We start from the raw sequence: 16,590 nt of genomic DNA, 5'->3' as shown, positions 1-16,590 counted from the left end.
GATCCAGCACGGGCCGGATGAACTCGATTCGACGGCTCAAGGGAGATCAGATGAAACTACGGAATGCGAAGTAAAGCCGCTGAAGTTGGTTCGGCTTTGGGCACTGAATTCGTCAAGGGAAATAAATTTCAGAATCAACTGCTGTCCAAGAAGTGATATATTATACAAGTGATGCGCTTACAAGATCCAACTCGAGCGGGTTGGGAAATGCTATGCTGGAGACACAGATGCATCGAGGCTACCCCTACCAAAACTCCTTCTCCAGTTTTATCAACCAATCGTACACGTCGTCTGCCTTCATAGTCATCTTAACTGACCGGCCATCCGGGGATATAACGAAATCCCAGCCGGGGGTATTCTGTAACCATTGCTTGATTTCGGGCGGACTCCTTCCTCCCAATAGCCCGGTAAGATCAACGCCGACACTTCCGTTTGATACATCCGACGGGCCAATAACAAAAATGAGCTTGTACTTCCTGCCCATCGCTTCTCTGATCTTTTTGCCAAGAGACCGCGAAGACGTATCAACATCAATCTGGAAGGTGGCCTGGGCGGGATACAGCAGTCCAGGGGTAGCAACCACTTCGCTTTCATTGAATGTAAGGCTCTGATAACCGCGCATCCCTGAGGCGACGGTCTGGGCAGTCCGCAGCACTTGAGGGTCGTTGTTCACCGTGAGTATTATCCCCTGACGTGGTGAAAGCCAGAATGGCCATCGACCGTTATAGTGCTCTGCTAAAAGCGCAAAGAAGCGCTCCAGAGAACCAAATATTGCCCTGTGAATCAATACGGGCGTGGCTTTTCTTGGGCCATTGACGTCAGTTTCTGTCCCAGGAACCACATACTCCAACCCGAACCGTTGAGGAAGGTTCATATCGAGCTGAATTGTGGATAGTTGATGGTATTTCCCACGAGAATCCCGAATCTGAAGGTCTATTTTGGGTCCATAGAATGCCCCGTCACCCTCATTGATATGCCAGGGCTTCCCACTCTTATCCAGAGCATCTTTAAGCTGATTCTCAGCATCATTCCATAGCGCTAGGCTCCCCAGATAATCCTTTTCCGGCCGAGTGGAGAGGACGAGCCTATAATCTTCCAAACCAAACGTGCTCAACACACTTTCCGTGAACTGCAGCGTTAACTCGATCTCTCTCTCAATCTGTTCCGGGCGACAGAATATATGACCGTCGTCCTGGTGGAACCTTCGAACACGGGTCAATCCTGACAACGATCCCGATATTTCATTGCGGTGGAGAGGGCTGAATTCTGCAAATCTAACAGGAAGGGATCGGTATGACCTTGTTTTGGATGCGAATAGCACGCAGTGGCCAGGGCAATTCATCGGCTTTAGTCCATACTGTTCGTCTTCACCGATCTCCACGTCGACGGTTTGCCCTGTAGCACCACGCCCACGGACCTCGTACATATCGTCTTTATAAATATACCAGTGCCCAGATTTTTCCCAAAGGGATTTTTTATACATGGTTGGTGTTATGACTTCTTCAAAGCCATATTGTTTGTATTGTGCTCGAAGAAAGGACATGAGTTTATTGAAAATGTGCGCGCCATCGGGGTGAAAATAGGGGGAGCCGGGGCTGAATGGAGTCGACCCAAAGAGATCTTGGTCGGTTCCAATTATTCTATGATCGATACCGGTAGCAGAATCTATGGGGGGTGCTTCATCGTCTGGATGCCGAGCGCTTCTAGCTGTCCTACTGTCGGGACGGGTAACTTTATCTCTCCTCTCCCTGTATGAGCTTTGAGCGGTTCCAATGGTCTGATTATCAGCATTGGTAACAATATCTGAGGGCAGTTCATTACATGGATCTTGAGCGGTTTCAATTGCCTGATTATGGGAAATAGGATCTGAGGGTGCTCCGTCGCATGAGGGGGTCGACTGAGATGGCTGTGGTGCCCTGGAGTATGACCTCGTCACTGAGATGGCCGATGCAAGGCGGCTAGTTCTCCATGGAGTGGCCTTTGGTACAGGACGCTGGGTCGAAAACGAGCGCCATGCTCTTGCGACGACGTTCGGCCGCATCTTGCGTGCTGATCAACCCCCTTTTGCCGTGTCTGGGGAGCTCGGGATGCTCTCATCCTCAGCGAGAATTTTTTGCTGCGTTCACGGCAACGAAAGATCCCTGATGTTGCTTAGTCATCCAAGCATCGCAGCGAAACATTTCACAGGTCTCGCGGAGAGTGATCCGCTGCCCGAGTTACTGTATGTAGCTATACACCGGCAAAATCGACTTGTTACTTAGTGCTCATACATAACTTCGCTGAAATGCCCTCTATGCATCCTGCAACTGGCGTGCCTTGGTGTTCATACTTCCGGGCGTCACAACGCTCCCCAAGGACGGGTCGACCTCCTCCGCCACCCATCACGTGATAGACTGGCCTGTCGCCTAATTTGAGTTCCAACGGCAGAGCCGGCAGAAGTGCGCTGCAACCACATCCCTGTGGTTTTTTCCGCGAGCTGGGCTTGCTGAGTTGTCGCTGGCCTGCAGAGTCGCTCTCCTCAATCACCCGGCATGGGTCTTGATCAGAGCTGGAACTCGAGCCAGTCATTTTGAAAGGTTCGTGCAGCATCGGAATCTTCTCAACGAGCGAGTCCGGGGTGAGCGGGGATTAAGGGCAGCTCATTGGCAGACCAGTTTCTCTCGAAGGTGTTGGAGCACTCGGCAATCTCCTTAGACGCCAGTCGCCAGATAATGGTGGGGGTAGTCACGACATGCGGCTTTACACCATGCGGCTTGCAGGGGTCCCTATCACTGTTACCACGTCCATTCGTATCATTCGAAGACGGGACATAGCAATTTTTACGAGTACCCATGGCACTGGCACGGTGCAGACCTTTCCGCTGGGACCGTTTCATCGGTCCCTGATTTTGTTGCGCTTGGAGAAACTGCCCAGGAACCAGTACCTGGGTCACATTCAAGCCAGCCGGTAACTAATATGGAGAAGTGATGGCTGTGATACATCAGGATCCCTTAACCCAACTCCACTTCTTGGCATTCGTCCTGCGGCCATTTCGGTGAAGCTTTTCCTTGAAAACGATGCGTACGTATATGCATCGTTTGGATGTATGTATGGATGTCCATACGTAGTACGTCCATACATGTACGCTGTCTAGGTTTGCTGCAGTCAGACGGCCAATAATAAACGAAGCTCCTACATGGAGTTCATTCGAGTGTCTTTGTGTTGCCAATAACTTGCAGCACGGAATACTCCATGCATTTTCAATATGGCTCCGTTGACCAACCCCACATTGTACATACATGTTGGCCAGGGTCGGAAGAGAGTTTCTTTGAATCCGTCGACAATAATAGCGGTCATAACACCAGGTCGGCTCTTAATTATGTGGCCTCCAAATCCGACAAATTCTTCTCTCCCTGGCTGTTTTTTCCTGGGAATCCATTCCATGCTTGATATAAAAGATGTTTTCCCTTGATCCAGTCTTCTTGAATAATGCACATATTCTATTTCATAATGCATTGTTTACACTTTCTTCGAACAAACCTGCCATTTTCGTGATTAGCGCTGCGGTCCTTTTGCTCTGGCGACTATTGAAGGACATTCTCTTCAGTGTCAAGGCCCCATATGTCGGTTATGAATCGTCTTGGGAGCCGACATGGCTTATCAGCCGTCGCTTTTCACGCGAAGCGCCGGGACTGATTGAATATGGATATCAACGTGTAAGCCCTTGAGAACCCTTACCGTCTTGCTCTGTTCTCTTGCGTTAACGTGCTTTCTTGCGTGCCATAGTATCGAGACTCGATATACAAGCTTTCAAGAAGAGACTCGGACATTTTGGTGATCCCACATAAGTTCGTGGACGAATTGAGAAGCCTTCCCGAAGAACATATCTGTGCCATGGAGGCTCATATTCAAGTAACGCGCGCGTTCTCACTACACAATAACACCAGGAAGCTCTAACATATCATTACAGACACTTCTAGGCCCCATTACAGGAACAGACATCCTGCTTGACGGTGACCTTCACACCAAGGTACTGCAAACAAAGCTGACTCCAAACCTTGGTCATCTCATCGGGCCATTGAAAGAGGAGCTCGAGTTTGCTATGTCCATGGAGCTCCCTGATTGCAAAGGTACCTCGAGGATACCGTAAAGATTTCCTCTTTTTACATGGAAATTTAGGAACTGATGACCTCGAGAATAGATGAATGGGTCGAGATTCAAATGCATGGAATCATCCGACGGTTTGTGGCGAGGCTCTCAGCCCGTGCTTTCACTGGGCCAATCGCTTGTAGAAATGAGGAGTGGGTAGCAGCCAATACTGCTTATCCAACAAACATCTTCACGACCATTGGACCGTTGCGCATGTTTCCGTCCTTCATGCGTTCGTCCGTCGCTCCATTCCTATCCTCATACTGGCGTATTCGCTCCAATATCGCGACGGCGAAGCGCGTGATTGTCCCGATTATCAACCAACGCCGCCGAGACGAAGCATCCGGCGATCCTAATTATGAAAAGCCCAAAGATCTTTTGCAATGGATGCTGGACACTGCTAAACCTAAGGATGCTGCGCCTGCTTCGCTTGCCCATCGCCTACTGGCTTTGAGCTTAGGTTCATTAAACACGACCACTACGGCGGCTGTGCAGACTCTCTATGACATCTGTAATCACCCGGAATACTTTGAGCCGCTGAGAGAAGAGCTTCTCGATTCTCTGACGGCTAACGGTGGATGGGATAAAGCAACACTTAGCAAGCTTCACGGTTTTGACAGCTTTATGAAGGAGTCTCAACGAGTCAATCCGCCAAGTTATTGTAAGTTTGCTTGGAGAGCTTTGGCAGACTACACTTACTTACTTTCTTTTCTTTCCGTCTTCAGTGTCCTTCAACCGCGTTGTCCGCAAGCCTCTCACCCTCTCCGACGGGACTAGGTTTCCGAAAGGAACACACTTCGGCATGCCTGCATATTCAATCCTTCAGGATCCCTCCATCGTCGAGAACCCTACTGAATTCGACGGTTTCCGGTACAAGAAGATCCGCCAGCAGCCCAAAGAGGCAAACAAGCATCAGTACGCCTCCACAGATTCCAACAACATTCATTTTGGCCACGGGAAGTATGCGTGTCCAGGGCGGTTTTATGCATCTCACGTAGTGAAGCTTATCGTTGGCCATTTGATTTTGGAGTATGATTTTAAGTTCCCCGAGGGCAAGTGCCGGCCACAGAACCTCAATATCGATGAGAATGTGTATCCGGACCCTTCGGCGACTTTACTCATTCGACGACGCCAGATGGCCTAATAATTGTAGGTAATGTGAAGCCTTTTTTTTTTTCTCCCGCTGGCTTCGTCGTTTTCTTTGAAGGTTCTGATGGCCTTTGTTGTCGGGGGTTATGATACTTTATCAGGATTCCCCATACTTCTGGAGCACTTGTGGGTTTCTGGGATAGTTGTGATCTCCAAATCCCTATTATAGTTATTGTTAGAGTAATACACGTTAAAATAAATTGTGCAACAATGATGAGAAGCTACTCTTAAGATAGGCTGATCATACCGTGGATGTATGGAATTGGCCCAAACAAATGGGCCAAGTATCCTTATAAGCCATCTCCAGGAAGGTCCTCATAGCTACTCCGTACAATCCATTGATTCCACTCGCGATTATCCCTCAAACTCAGAATCAAGGACTGAGACGTATGTGCTTAGGGTAGTCTGTACGACGCCAGGTCGCAATGGAATACGTGACCGGTACCTTAGCCGCTGGATCCTTAGGTCTCGACCTTGGGGACTAGAGTCGGAGCATATCGATTCTCGTCCCAGCCAAAACATTGGAGCACTGTTTGCTTTTTCGCCGACGACCGTCAACTCAGCGAGCAAGCCTGGGTCGTGTTACTTGAGAAATCTTCAGCTCGCAGTCCAAACCTTCACTGATGTACCAGCAAATTTGACCGAAATGAAGATGCACACCACCTTGGTTGAGTTTCTTCCTGCTCCCAAAAGGGAAAGTTCTCTTTCTCATACCATCCCCGATGAAAAGAATGCTGCTACAGCTTCAAGTGGGACAAATCGCACGCACTGCGCAGTTCACCTTGATATAAGTTTGTGACATAGGTTGCTCGCTCCTGCACGATGCGAGACGGGTAATTGAAACCAAATTTATATCTAAAAACCAGCCCTCTGTGGCAGGAGATCATTTCATATATCAAACCCATACTGAGTGAATTGCTACTAGCGAGAAGGCTTTGCTCATGCAAGAGTGACAAATCAAACATGCCAGAACGTGCGACGAGAGAAACAATGGATGCACGCGCATCCGTAGAATGGAGAAATTCGGTCAGCTGGCTTTGGGATATAAAGGCGGAAGTTTACCTCTCCCCAGTGAGGAAACTCTGACTTGCAATCCAGACTGTCCTGCCCACTGAAAAAAACCTCAGGAAGAGTTAATTCATTATATGAGCTTTATTTTGATAATGAAGGTCACTCAAGTTGCTGTCACCTTTGTTTCCCATGATTGCTGCGCCCGACACTAGACGCGTGCAGATGTGTAAAGCTTTGGACAAGAACGAGTGCACCCATGTCAACCATAGCAGGGGTGTATATATGTATGTATTTATGTACAAACCCCGCCTCTGCTCGTAAGGGCACATCATACGTAAAAGAAACCCCCTGCTTTGGGCCTCGCTGTCCTGCAGCAGCTGTAGACGTAGGCGACATAGACAACAGAAGCCACGTAGACGAGGCACACAACATGGACAATATAGACAGCCATTTGTTCAGTTTATTCTGACTGCGGCAAATGCAGTGCCTTGAGGCCACCATGGGCTGCTGGATCTTAAACCAGGCAGGATGGTCTCGCTTCCCCTTCCAGGTTGCCTCCATCCTCTGCTGGAGGAGAAAAGGGGAATTGGAAAGTCTATATCACGCCGTACAAGCTCTATCCCACGGCCGATAATTTAATTAATTATCCACCCTGTGTAACGTCCAGTCTCGTGTAGCGATATACGGGGTCGGCAGTCATTTATCTCCCATCTAAGGGTACGATCCTCCAATCTCGCAATATAGGTGATGGTTTTCCGGATTGGAATATTTTTTGGTTAAAGCTTCGTTGTTGCTGTGACCTATGCCCCAGCGAGGAATCGAATGTTCCTGAACATTTGTTTGAAGCAACATCCTGATGGAAACTAAGCTGCACCATAAGTTTAGGTGGAATGCGAAAGAAACTGTGCAGACTAGTTCAGAGAGAGAAATATGTAATAAAAATATGTAGTTATGTCCCACATATATAAGAATTTTCCAGAAAGAATAAGGGAAGCATGCGTTTTCTGGTAACACGGTACCGGAGTAGTGGCTGCCACCATGCCATGTTTTATACACAGTACCACATGTGGGTTCATGGCGGGCAATGCATTTCAACCAGCAGTCTGAGAACAGTCTGCATCATCTCGCATTGATTTGCTTCCAAGCGTGAAAGAGGTCCCCGTGCTCAGTCTAATAACCTTGAAAGATGGTATTTCTGGCAATAAGTGACGAACCCAAAAATTGACTGTATCCTGCATGCAAGTAGAGAAGCCACGCATGGCTTCCCTGCCAATGCATCTGAGATTGAGAAGATGCCTGTATCGGGGAGCCAGAAAGACGTTCGAAGGAATGCTCTTGCGGATGAGGATGACGCGTGAAACTAAAGCCTAGGCTAAACAGCTCGCTGACTAGTTAGTCCCGGAACTTCGGTTGGAGAACTCCGGGACGTCGGCAAATCGAGGCATTTCTGCCGGTGGAGAGAGAGCAAAGAAGAATCATCACCAAACACACGAGGCCTCTTGGACACTGGCCGGTATGTCCGTACGTACGTACATATGCACGCTGGACTCTCCCGGATAGAGTAATTCGTTAGATAACTAAACATGGCCCACCCCACACGTTGCAGCAGCATGCCGGATGTTGCACCCACGAAACCCCCTTCGGTGTGGAGGACTTTGTCCAAGCACCGAGTTGCACGGTATCACCAAGATAAAAATCATAAAGAGAACGATAGGATCCCAGTAATTGTGGGCATTCCTCCATGCTCCATTCATGCATTGGATCCTGTGAGGAATCCCGGGTCTCATGTGCTGTTTCTTAGTGTCAGCTCGTGGCTGATAAGTGAGCATGGCTTCAAGCACATGGACCCCCGCAGGTTTAACCTTGGGTTCCCCATCCCTGAAGCTCGGCTGTTCGTGGAAGACGGGATGCTGACACCCTGAACGGGAGTCCGGAGTTTGAAGTACAAATATCACTAATCCACCACTAAAGCATTCGGCTCCCAGTGGACCCGTAAGGCAGTTATATCGACATCTTTAGTTAGTTGATTGACTGATCACATCAGTCTGCACTCGTTACCTTTCGAGTCTTTCATCACCGTCTCATCCTTTTACGGCTCCTTCAAACCATATCTACTACTATATCCTCAAGTCTACAGAGTCGCTGCCACTCACGATGGCCTCAGTCACCCTTCCCACGTCTTACGCCGCCCTCCCTACGCAGCACATCAAGCTCTCCCATGTGCCTGCCACGTCCCCGACCCCAACACCCATTCTCCTCATGACACTCAACCGGCCTGACAAACTCAATGCGTTCACGCCAACTATGTGCAACGAAATGGTGTCGATATTCAACACGGTCGACGTGGATGACCGCGTCAAAGTGGTTGTCGTCACGGGTTCGGGGACAAAGGCTTTCTGTGCCGGCGCGGATCTGGAGCTCGGATTTCCAAAGGGAAAAGGAAAGGATGGGCATACAAATCGAGGAGACGTGACAAGGCCTAAGGATCATCGGGATGGGTGAGTTCTTCCCCGTCCCGAACTATTTTGTGCGAGTTATAGGCAAATACTGACGCGGTGATTGTTTGTGTGCAGTGGCGGAAGAGTCACTCTAGCGATCCACAACTGCCGCAAGCCCACGATCATGGCCCTCAACGGCTCCGCCGTCGGAATCGGAATTACCATGACGCTCCCCGCCACTATCCGTCTCGCTACCGCCAACACCAAAATCGGCTTCGTTTTCGCTCGCCGCGGCCTGGTCATGGAAGCTGTATCATCCTTCTTCTTGCCCCGTCTCATCGGCCACTCTCGTGCCCTCCACGTCGCCACCACGGGTGCTACGTATCCTCCGGACCATCCTTTGCTACGCGACCTGTTCTCCGAAGTCCTCCCGACGGCTCAGGCGACCTTAGACCGCGCTCTCGAGATCGCAGAGGACATTGCACAGAATACTTCCACCGTCTCAACCTCTCTCATGAGGGATATGATGTACCGTGGGCCAGATAGTCCCGAGGGAGCACACCTGCTCGACTCAGCGATCATCTACAGTCTCTTCGGTGGCAAGGACAACGAGGAAGGTATCAGGAGTTTCTTCGAGAAGAGAAAACCGCAATTCAAAGCTTCAGTGACGAATCCGGACGATATGCCCTCTTTCTATCCCTGGTGGAATCCGATCGATCTCACTCCACGGTTGGAGAAGGCTAAACTCTAAGCTAAAGTGTCAGCAGTATTATGGGTATGAATATAAAGGTAGATTCTGAAGAGCATTTATTTCAGCTGTAGGTAATAAATCCGTCTTTATACTAAAAATGTTTTCCAATATGCATATGCAAGTAGCCCAAGCAGTGTAACTTCTATCAAACAATATAAACATCGAAAGATATCCCAAGATGGAGTGGAATCCATGATTTATCTCAAAGTGACCTATCTCTTTATCAGCCTTGCATCGAACCTTGGGTCTGGAGGAAGCTAGGGTGGGAGGACAAAGAGCACTTACCAATTCTTCAGCAGATGTAGGATGAATAGCAACACAGCTATCAAAGTCTTTTTTCGTGGCACCCATCTTCACTGCGACGCCAAAGCCTTGTAGCATCTCGCCAACTCCGAGACCAAGGATATGTAGGCCAACAACCTTCTCTTCAGGACCCGCGCAGATGAGCTTCATCTCGGTCGGGTTATGAGCTTTTTCTTCTGGGGGCATCATATCATAGAACATAGCTGTAAATTTAGTGTGGTAGATCTTGAGGTTGTCTTTTCCGTACTTCTCCACAGCCTCGGGTTCTGTTAAGCCGATAGAGCCGACTTCTGGATGAGCGAATACGACGGTGGGGATATTGTCGTACGACAATCTGGATGATTTCAGTTCGGGGGGCCCAAAGAGACGGTTTCCAAGTTGGCGGCCAGCAGCAATGGCAACTAAATACAAATCAGTAAAAAACTTTTCTAACTTTTTTTTCTGTCGTGGAAGAGACATACCTGGAGTCAGTTCCGCTCTTCCAGTAACATCACCGAGCGCGTAGATGCCTTCGACAGAGGTGTTCTGGAAATCGTCGACAGCGATATATCCACCGGGCAATTGTTTTACACCAATCTCCTTGAGACCCAAGTTGTCAACGGCCGGTGATCGACCAATGGCCCAAAGCAGCTCGTTGACTTCTATCTCGCTGCCATCATGCATGATCAGCCTGAGCAGCTTATCTGCGCCTTTGCCTTCACGTAGAAGCTTGACCTCCTTGACTCCAGTGAAGTTCTTGTGGATCTTCATTCCGACATCTTCGTATCGCTTTGTCATGGTATGCTGGATCATTGGGTCAAACTTTCGCAGAAACGTCTCATGGCGACAGAACAGATGCGTCTCGACGCCGGCAGTGTGCATGACGCCCGCCAATTCAACACCGATGTATCCAGAACCGACAACGGCAACCTTCGGCGGCAGATCCTCGATTTCGAAGAACCCATCACTAGTGATTCCGTGCTCGGCACCAGGAGTATTGGGGACCTTGGGGTAGCCGCCGGTAGCGATCAGAATGTGCGGAGCGGTGAACCGAACCTTCCCACTGCCATCTTGCAGTGTGACTTCGAGCTCCTTCTGTCCAACAAAGGTAGCTGTTCCGTGCACAAGGTCGATCCCTTCACGGTTCCAGTTCCGCTCGTAGATACCGTTCAATCGCTCAATCACAGCATCGCGTTTTCGCTTGAAAAGATTGTAGTCTACGGAGATGTTCTTGGGGATATCATAACCGTAATGCACACCGTCACGTAGTGACTCTGCGATCGAGGAGAAATTCCACGTCATTTTCTTTGGAACACACCTATTCGTTTCATATTAGTTCAGATATACCTTTTTTTTGTCTTTTTTTTTTTTTTTTATTATTTGTCTCTCGCAGAGCGGCAGGCGGCGTGGAAGGGGGAGGAGAAGAAAATACCCGACATTGACGCAGCACCCTCCAGATCTCCCGTTTTCAATGATCAATGTCTTCGCTTTATACCACCCCGCCGCTCTCCGTGCAGCACCACTGCCTCCGCTCCCACCCCCGATCACGATGTAATCATATTTCTTCACCTCTACACTGTCGATTGGCGCCATTGTATCTGATATCTTGGACAGAGCGGGGGAGGCACTCGAGAAATGCCGTGTCACCGATCCGAGACGGGTGGAAATCGCCAGTTTTCGAGGGGTGTTGTTCTTCGTGGGAGACAGCCACAACCTTGTCCCGTGAATTCTACGGCTCAATTGCGGCGAAGGATGGACTCGCAGTGCGGGAGAGACAGGTAGAGAGGGTACCGGTCGTTTGTTGGAGCTGCAGATTCGAATTAATGTATTCGAGGGACGTGGACAGAGGACAAGCATTCCTCCCTGCACTTTCGGGGCTTTCGGCGGGTGAGGAGGGTGTTTTAAAATGGCGCAATAAACGGAACTGACAGAAAATGGCTAGGGGCGGGGGGGGGGGGGGGGAGGGGAGGGGAGAAGCGAGCGGAAAGGTATGGGGAACGGATGTAACTGTTTTATGTACGGCGATTCCCTGATTTCCTCCCGCAACCAGAAAAAACGCCCGCCATTCGTGGGAATTATGCTTTGTCACCGGTGGCTACAGCGGCGGGGATTTTTTGCCGCTGCTCCGCCTCGACGCTAGGCCCGGAGTGGCGATGGTCTTGGGCTGCTTTAACAAATGCGTCGGCGTTTATGGTTCGTTTGATGGTTTAAGATGTGCTGCAAAACTGCCAATCTTCGGGCGAAATTCGCGGATTATGGGGACGACTGGAAAACTACATAATAGCCTTGTTCGGGTCCCCCTTGAGCCCTGTCCGTAAGGGTCGATGTAGCATCCTTCTCCCTCACCCATCGAAGCAGACCCTGGATATCTAGTATCCGCAATCCTCTACTCCGTACTCCGTACTCCGTATCTTTGTACTATTCCCAGGGGGCCCCCCTTGGGTGTCAATGATGTGAACCTGCAGATCCCCGAATGACAGTGACGGCTTGGCTCAGACCATCAGCAGCATATCCTAGTCCTTGAGAGAGCCCGCACAGTCTGTCAAGGCGGCTGTTGCGTCTTTTTCTTCGGCCGGTGTTGATTTGTAAAAGAGCAAAGTCCAGCTCACTTCTTAACCAACTTCCCAGGCTGACGTGCTCCAGCTGCGTGGAGCTGAGCAGCACTGATGAGAGAGGATCATGACGCCAACCACTCAGCCAGCTCCAGAGTTATTTAACTAACTAACGCACTAACACCACACTCTGTGGTTGCATAGGAAGCTCCGCGAAAGTCAACATCTCAGCCCTTTCCAGAAATCCACCAGCAAACAGCTGCTCCGGGGTGCATTTCATTACACAATCAGTTATCCACCTTGTTAATGCTCGTTCAAATTCCAGCCCCAGCAAAAGAAAGAGAAAGAAAAATCTCCCGCGTCAACAGGCTACTATCGTGGCTTTTCTTACAAATCCCGGGTTCTAGTCCCCGGAAAATTAGTCATTTCGGGGAATAGCCGGCTTGTCGCCGGGACGAGATGATCGCCGATTGATGCTTTCCGAGTTGACTTTTTCTTAGTTGCATTGTAAGCTATCAGAGTGACGTGAAGAAAATACTTAATCCAGTTATATTTCCACTTTGCTCAGGTGGTTACACGACTCCTCCCTGTGCGACCCAACGTTGCCACCCCCACAAAAGTGTACATACATACCTACACACATACACACTACATAAATATACAAGACTTTGCAAGAAAGGTTTGGAGACACATGGCTATACGCTGAGCCCAAAGTGGCGTAAAGTGTCGAGTTTCCGGCACCTAACTACATAGGTACAGGACGTACTCCACATAATATCATCACGGCAGATACGAACAGACAAAAGACAAGCGCCTTGAATCATACGTCAACAAGCACCGGGGAAAGGGGTAAAAAATAAAAAGGGAAAGGAAAAGGCAAAGAAGTGCCGTCATAAAGCACCTGCAAAGGAAAGGAGGGATTTTTTTAGTGCCTGGAAATAAACAATGATAATGATGCTAAATGCAGACAGGCTGCCACCAGATCAAAACAAGAAAACAAAATAATCTCTCAAGACAACAACATGACGGAGGAATATAGAAAACGTAATCCTTACCAGATGCCGATGCAATTCAGAAAAAACAAAAAGAGAGCGAGAGAAAAGAAGAGAGCGTCGGCATCATTTCCAAGGGAGAGGGTAAAGAGTAAGGGCGTGGTGAGAGTACAAATGACCGGCATCTGTCTGTCCCGCCATCGGCTTCTCATGGTCACCAAGGTCATTCGTGAGCTTGCTCCCTCAACGCGATACCCCTTTTTCTTCTCCTAGCTAGTGTCGGCAAAAAGAGTAGCACTTCGTTATGATATAGAATTTACTGTTGAGCCGCCATCAAATTGGCCGGGTCGTCGAGAAGTGGACTGCCGGGCACCGCATCGAGAGCAACTTTATGAAGAGCCGGTTGGGCATGGCGCCCCATGACGCCACGCTTGCGTTTGTCCAGGGCTTCTTTGACCCAGGCAGCAACTTCTTCGTCCGCGGTGTCGAATTCCGCTGCTGAGAGTGGTCCTTTACCCTTTCTGTCGGTTGCATTGATTTCAGCAGCAGCTCCACCTTCTGTTCCGCCCAGCAAAGAAGCAGGTGGTGCCAACAAATCAGCGAGCCATGGATGTCGGAGGAGAGTGGCATATGTAGGTCGAAGGGAGGGAGTCTTGTTCAGACAACAGCGAACGAAGTCTCTGGCGTTGGCTGAGAAGCCTTCATCTGGAAGCGTTGGTGGGTCTCCTTGGACAATTGCCTAGTTTGCTAATCAGTACAGTGATGGAAAAATAAAATTAAAAAAAAAAAAAAAAAAAAAAGAAAAAATATCATATGACAAACTAAACACTTACATTTAGTTGACTGAATATGTTGTTATATGATTCAGGTGGGTAGGGGTATCGCCCTATGGCGCACTCAATAATCGACAACCCCAAACTCCAGATGTCGCTTTGCACACTGTACGTTCCGCCGTCGGGTCCAGCAGAAGGAACTCCGCCTGCGATCCGCTCTGGGGCCATGTAACTCTGGCATCCAATATTTGTTTTGGCAATGCTTGCAACCAAGTTTCCACTGACTCCAAAATCACATATTTTTATCTGGCCTCGGGTATTGATGAGTATATTAGTCGGCTTAACGTCGCGATGTATGATGTTGTGTTCGTCTTTCAAAGACTTCAGTCCCATTATCGTCGAGAGGGCTATCTTTCTCAAGATATTCTCTGGAACGCCGTCGCCGTACAGCTTCTCCATGGAACCTCCATCCATGTATTCGACACAGATATACACGGCTCCCTCCTGGAAAAAAGCTCCATAGAAATCGATGATAAAGGGAGACACGCAGCGATGGAGGATATCCAATTCCATTATAATCGCGGTGAACTTGGACTTGTCCAGTTCAAGGCGAATTTCCTTCATTGCCATAACCACGTTAGAAAGCTGGTCTGTCTCGCCATCCTCTGAATTTGGGGCGTTTTCGGCTTGATGGACACTATGCGGCGCCATAGAACCCCTCAGTCCAAGGCCAGGTCTTCGAAGGCGCGGTCGACAATGGCGAACTTTGTAAACAGTACCGTAATTGCCTTTGCCCAATTCATCCAGCGTCTCAACCTCATCCAACGAGATGCTGAAACTGTGGCCACCTGTGAAATCAATACCACCACCGTGGATAACAGCCTTGTCCTTGAATCTGATCGTCCCTGCCTTCGTATCGATGATCTCAGAGTATTTGTTGAATCCAGATTGTGTCTGGGCAAAGTGAGCCTTTGAATGAGGCCCCGTTACCCCTTCCGGTAAACTGGTGGGGGCTCTGAACGCCGGACGAGTGCCTCCAGCGTCGGAAAGTTTCATGGTTTGCTTCAAGCCACGCTTGGCCGCCAGACCTCCCAGCTTGGGGGTCATTGTTGCAGTGCGACCGACAGGAGAAGGCATGGAAGTCCAGCCTCCCGGTTGGGGTCGGCCGGTGGGCGACAATCCGGCGTTGGACAAGCCGCCCGGAAAGCGACCAGCCAGCGCAGGACCTCCACCCAAAACATTGGTATTAATGCCACCAACCAAGGCTCCCTTTGATGGTGTCCCAACAGAACTACTTCCTCCAGAAGAAAGAGAGGATGGAGTATTCTGTCCGGACCTTCCTCCTTGTCGCGAAAGAGAGAAAGCCTTCATCTTTGCCTGTATGTCCTGGCTCAGACCGCTCGATTGGCCGGCTGTAGGAACCGGGGGAGGTCTTCTGGCGGCATTGATCTGTCCAAGGGGGGTGGAAGACGGAGTCATTGTTTGAGGAGATACGGTGCGGAGTGAAGGAGGCTGTGTGGTAGAGGGAAACATCGCATCGGTTTCATTGTGCTCCAGGGGACTCTCAGCGGGGCTCGAGAATGGGCTTTCGTCTTCTTGGCCATCGGTAAGATCAGAGTCGCGATCGCGACCCTCCATCGCTTGCTCGGTGGATATTGTTCTCCGCGACGAATTTCCTTCCGCCTCCACGTGGTTCGACACTCCCCAAAAGCCTCTTTCGGATAGGAACCGAGGGAGACGGCGTCCTTCTGACTGTGCAGAACTATGGAGTGCGCATGAAACAGAGGCAGATTGAAACGGAGTTGGCACGTAACCAGGCAGCGTCACTTTTTTTAGTCCCCCCTTCTTATTATCAGACTCGGTAGGGTGCTCGGGCACTCGTCTGAGGGAAGAATGGTGTAAGAACGGAATTTTTTACGGAAACTGAAGAGGCAAACGACACTCTACAACCGCCCAGCACGAAGCGATAAAAAGGGTTCTGTAATGGCAAGGATTTCGCAGAGGGGTTCTAAGACGCCCCACGTCGGTCCAAGAAGAGAAACGGCCTCTAGAACGGTGAAAGCTAAAAGAGAGAACAGGGGTCTGCAGGGACGAACTCTCACCCGGCTGCGAAGGATAGAGAGGGATAGAGAGGAGGAAGAAGCGAGACGAGAGAGTTGGCGGGACGGGAAGTGGAAGATTCGGAGAATCCGCATGCCTTCCCTGGCGAAAACCGATGTTTGCGCTGAGCTGAGGCAATGACTGGGCGCGAGTCGTGGCTTGAGTCGCGGTGGACTTGCGCTGGTGGCGGCGGGAGCTTTCCTCCTCGACCAACTACAGGACAGGTCCAAGCCACAGTGTGCCGTGGTTCCTCCAATCAGAGGAGCCCGAGAGTCCCCGCTGCGATGGGGCGGCCAATCAGGGGTTGAGCATGCACTTTCCGCTCCCAACTCAATCCCGTTGCCTTGCTGCACTGGGAAAGAGCACTCTGCGGGTGGCGAACATGTGCTTCGTGTCGGAAGAAGGTGCGAGGGA

The 16,590-nt window shown here is 49.9% G+C and overlaps 5 protein-coding genes across 5 annotated transcripts; 2 read left to right on the top strand and 3 right to left on the bottom strand.

Annotated features, from left to right (window-relative positions):
• Window positions 1-244: 244 nt before the first annotated feature.
• On the bottom strand, window positions 245-2,041 carry CIMG_11054 (threonine-tRNA ligase; the record flags this gene model as incomplete). Its single annotated transcript, XM_001243649.2, has 1 exon — window positions 245-2,041. One exon carries the CDS (start codon window positions 2,039-2,041, stop codon window positions 245-247), a length of 1,797 nt encoding a protein of 598 aa, XP_001243650.2.
• A 1,313-nt stretch (window positions 2,042-3,354) lies between these two features.
• On the top strand, window positions 3,355-5,272 carry CIMG_03089 (cytochrome P450 monooxygenase; the record flags this gene model as incomplete). Its single annotated transcript, XM_001243647.2, has 5 exons — window positions 3,355-3,695; window positions 3,766-3,891; window positions 3,950-4,109; window positions 4,181-4,789; window positions 4,854-5,272. The coding sequence occupies exons 1-5, from the start codon at window positions 3,438-3,440 to the stop codon at window positions 5,270-5,272; spliced, it is 1,572 nt and encodes a 523-aa protein (XP_001243648.2). The 5' UTR covers window positions 3,355-3,437.
• A 2,526-nt stretch (window positions 5,273-7,798) lies between these two features.
• CIMG_03088 (enoyl-CoA hydratase/isomerase) lies at window positions 7,799-9,587 on the top strand. Its single transcript, XM_001243646.2, has 3 exons — window positions 7,799-8,015; window positions 8,127-8,786; window positions 8,862-9,587. The coding sequence occupies exons 2-3, from the start codon at window positions 8,443-8,445 to the stop codon at window positions 9,475-9,477; spliced, it is 960 nt and encodes a 319-aa protein (XP_001243647.2). The 5' UTR covers window positions 7,799-8,015; window positions 8,127-8,442; the 3' UTR covers window positions 9,478-9,587.
• Window positions 8,866-11,712, bottom strand: CIMG_03087 (glutathione-disulfide reductase). The gene is made up of 4 exons (XM_001243645.2): window positions 11,192-11,712; window positions 10,242-11,077; window positions 9,763-10,181; window positions 8,866-9,689 (listed from the first exon to the last, which is right to left on the bottom strand). Exons 1-4 carry the CDS (start codon window positions 11,614-11,616, stop codon window positions 9,675-9,677), a joined length of 1,695 nt encoding a protein of 564 aa, XP_001243646.2. The 5' UTR covers window positions 11,617-11,712; the 3' UTR covers window positions 8,866-9,674.
• Window positions 11,713-12,833: 1,121 nt separating this feature from the next.
• On the bottom strand, window positions 12,834-16,276 carry CIMG_03086 (STE/STE7 protein kinase). Its single transcript, XM_001243644.2, has 2 exons — window positions 14,137-16,276; window positions 12,834-14,042 (listed from the first exon to the last, which is right to left on the bottom strand). Exons 1-2 carry the CDS (start codon window positions 15,712-15,714, stop codon window positions 13,620-13,622), a joined length of 2,001 nt encoding a protein of 666 aa, XP_001243645.1. The 5' UTR covers window positions 15,715-16,276; the 3' UTR covers window positions 12,834-13,619.
• Window positions 16,277-16,590: the final 314 nt, after the last annotated feature.

Source organism: Coccidioides immitis (genome assembly GCF_000149335.2).
Source record: "Coccidioides immitis RS genomic scaffold supercont3.6, whole genome shotgun sequence".
In the NCBI taxonomy this organism is placed as follows: Eukaryota; Fungi; Ascomycota; class Eurotiomycetes; order Onygenales; family Onygenaceae; genus Coccidioides; species Coccidioides immitis.
The sequence above is the reverse complement of the archived record's forward strand: the minus strand, read 5'-3'. Positions and strand labels throughout refer to the sequence as shown.

What these genes read in the sequence shown, in the direction of transcription:
- CIMG_03088 (XM_001243646.2), top strand. Translation starts at nt 8,443, where the DNA reads ATGGCCTCAGTCACCCTTCCCACGTCTTACGCCGCCCTCCCTACGCAG. An exon ending in CCTAAGGATCATCGGGATGG is followed by an intron (nt 8,787 to 8,861) that starts GTGAGTTCTTCC and finishes GTTTGTGTGCAG; the next exon opens with TGGCGGAAGAGTCACTCTAG.
- CIMG_03087 (XM_001243645.2), bottom strand. Translation starts at nt 11,616, where the DNA reads ATGCTTGTCCTCTGTCCACGTCCCTCGAATACATTAATTCGAATCTGC. An exon ending in GGGTGCTGCGTCAATGTCGG is followed by an intron (nt 11,078 to 11,191) that starts GTATTTTCTTCT and finishes TGAAACGAATAG; the next exon opens with GTGTGTTCCAAAGAAAATGA. An exon ending in AAGAGCGGAACTGACTCCAG is followed by an intron (nt 10,182 to 10,241) that starts GTATGTCTCTTC and finishes ATTTGTATTTAG; the next exon opens with TTGCCATTGCTGCTGGCCGC.
- CIMG_03086 (XM_001243644.2), bottom strand. Translation starts at nt 15,714, where the DNA reads ATGGAGGGTCGCGATCGCGACTCTGATCTTACCGATGGCCAAGAAGAC. An exon ending in ACATATTCAGTCAACTAAAT is followed by an intron (nt 14,043 to 14,136) that starts GTAAGTGTTTAG and finishes TTAGCAAACTAG; the next exon opens with GCAATTGTCCAAGGAGACCC.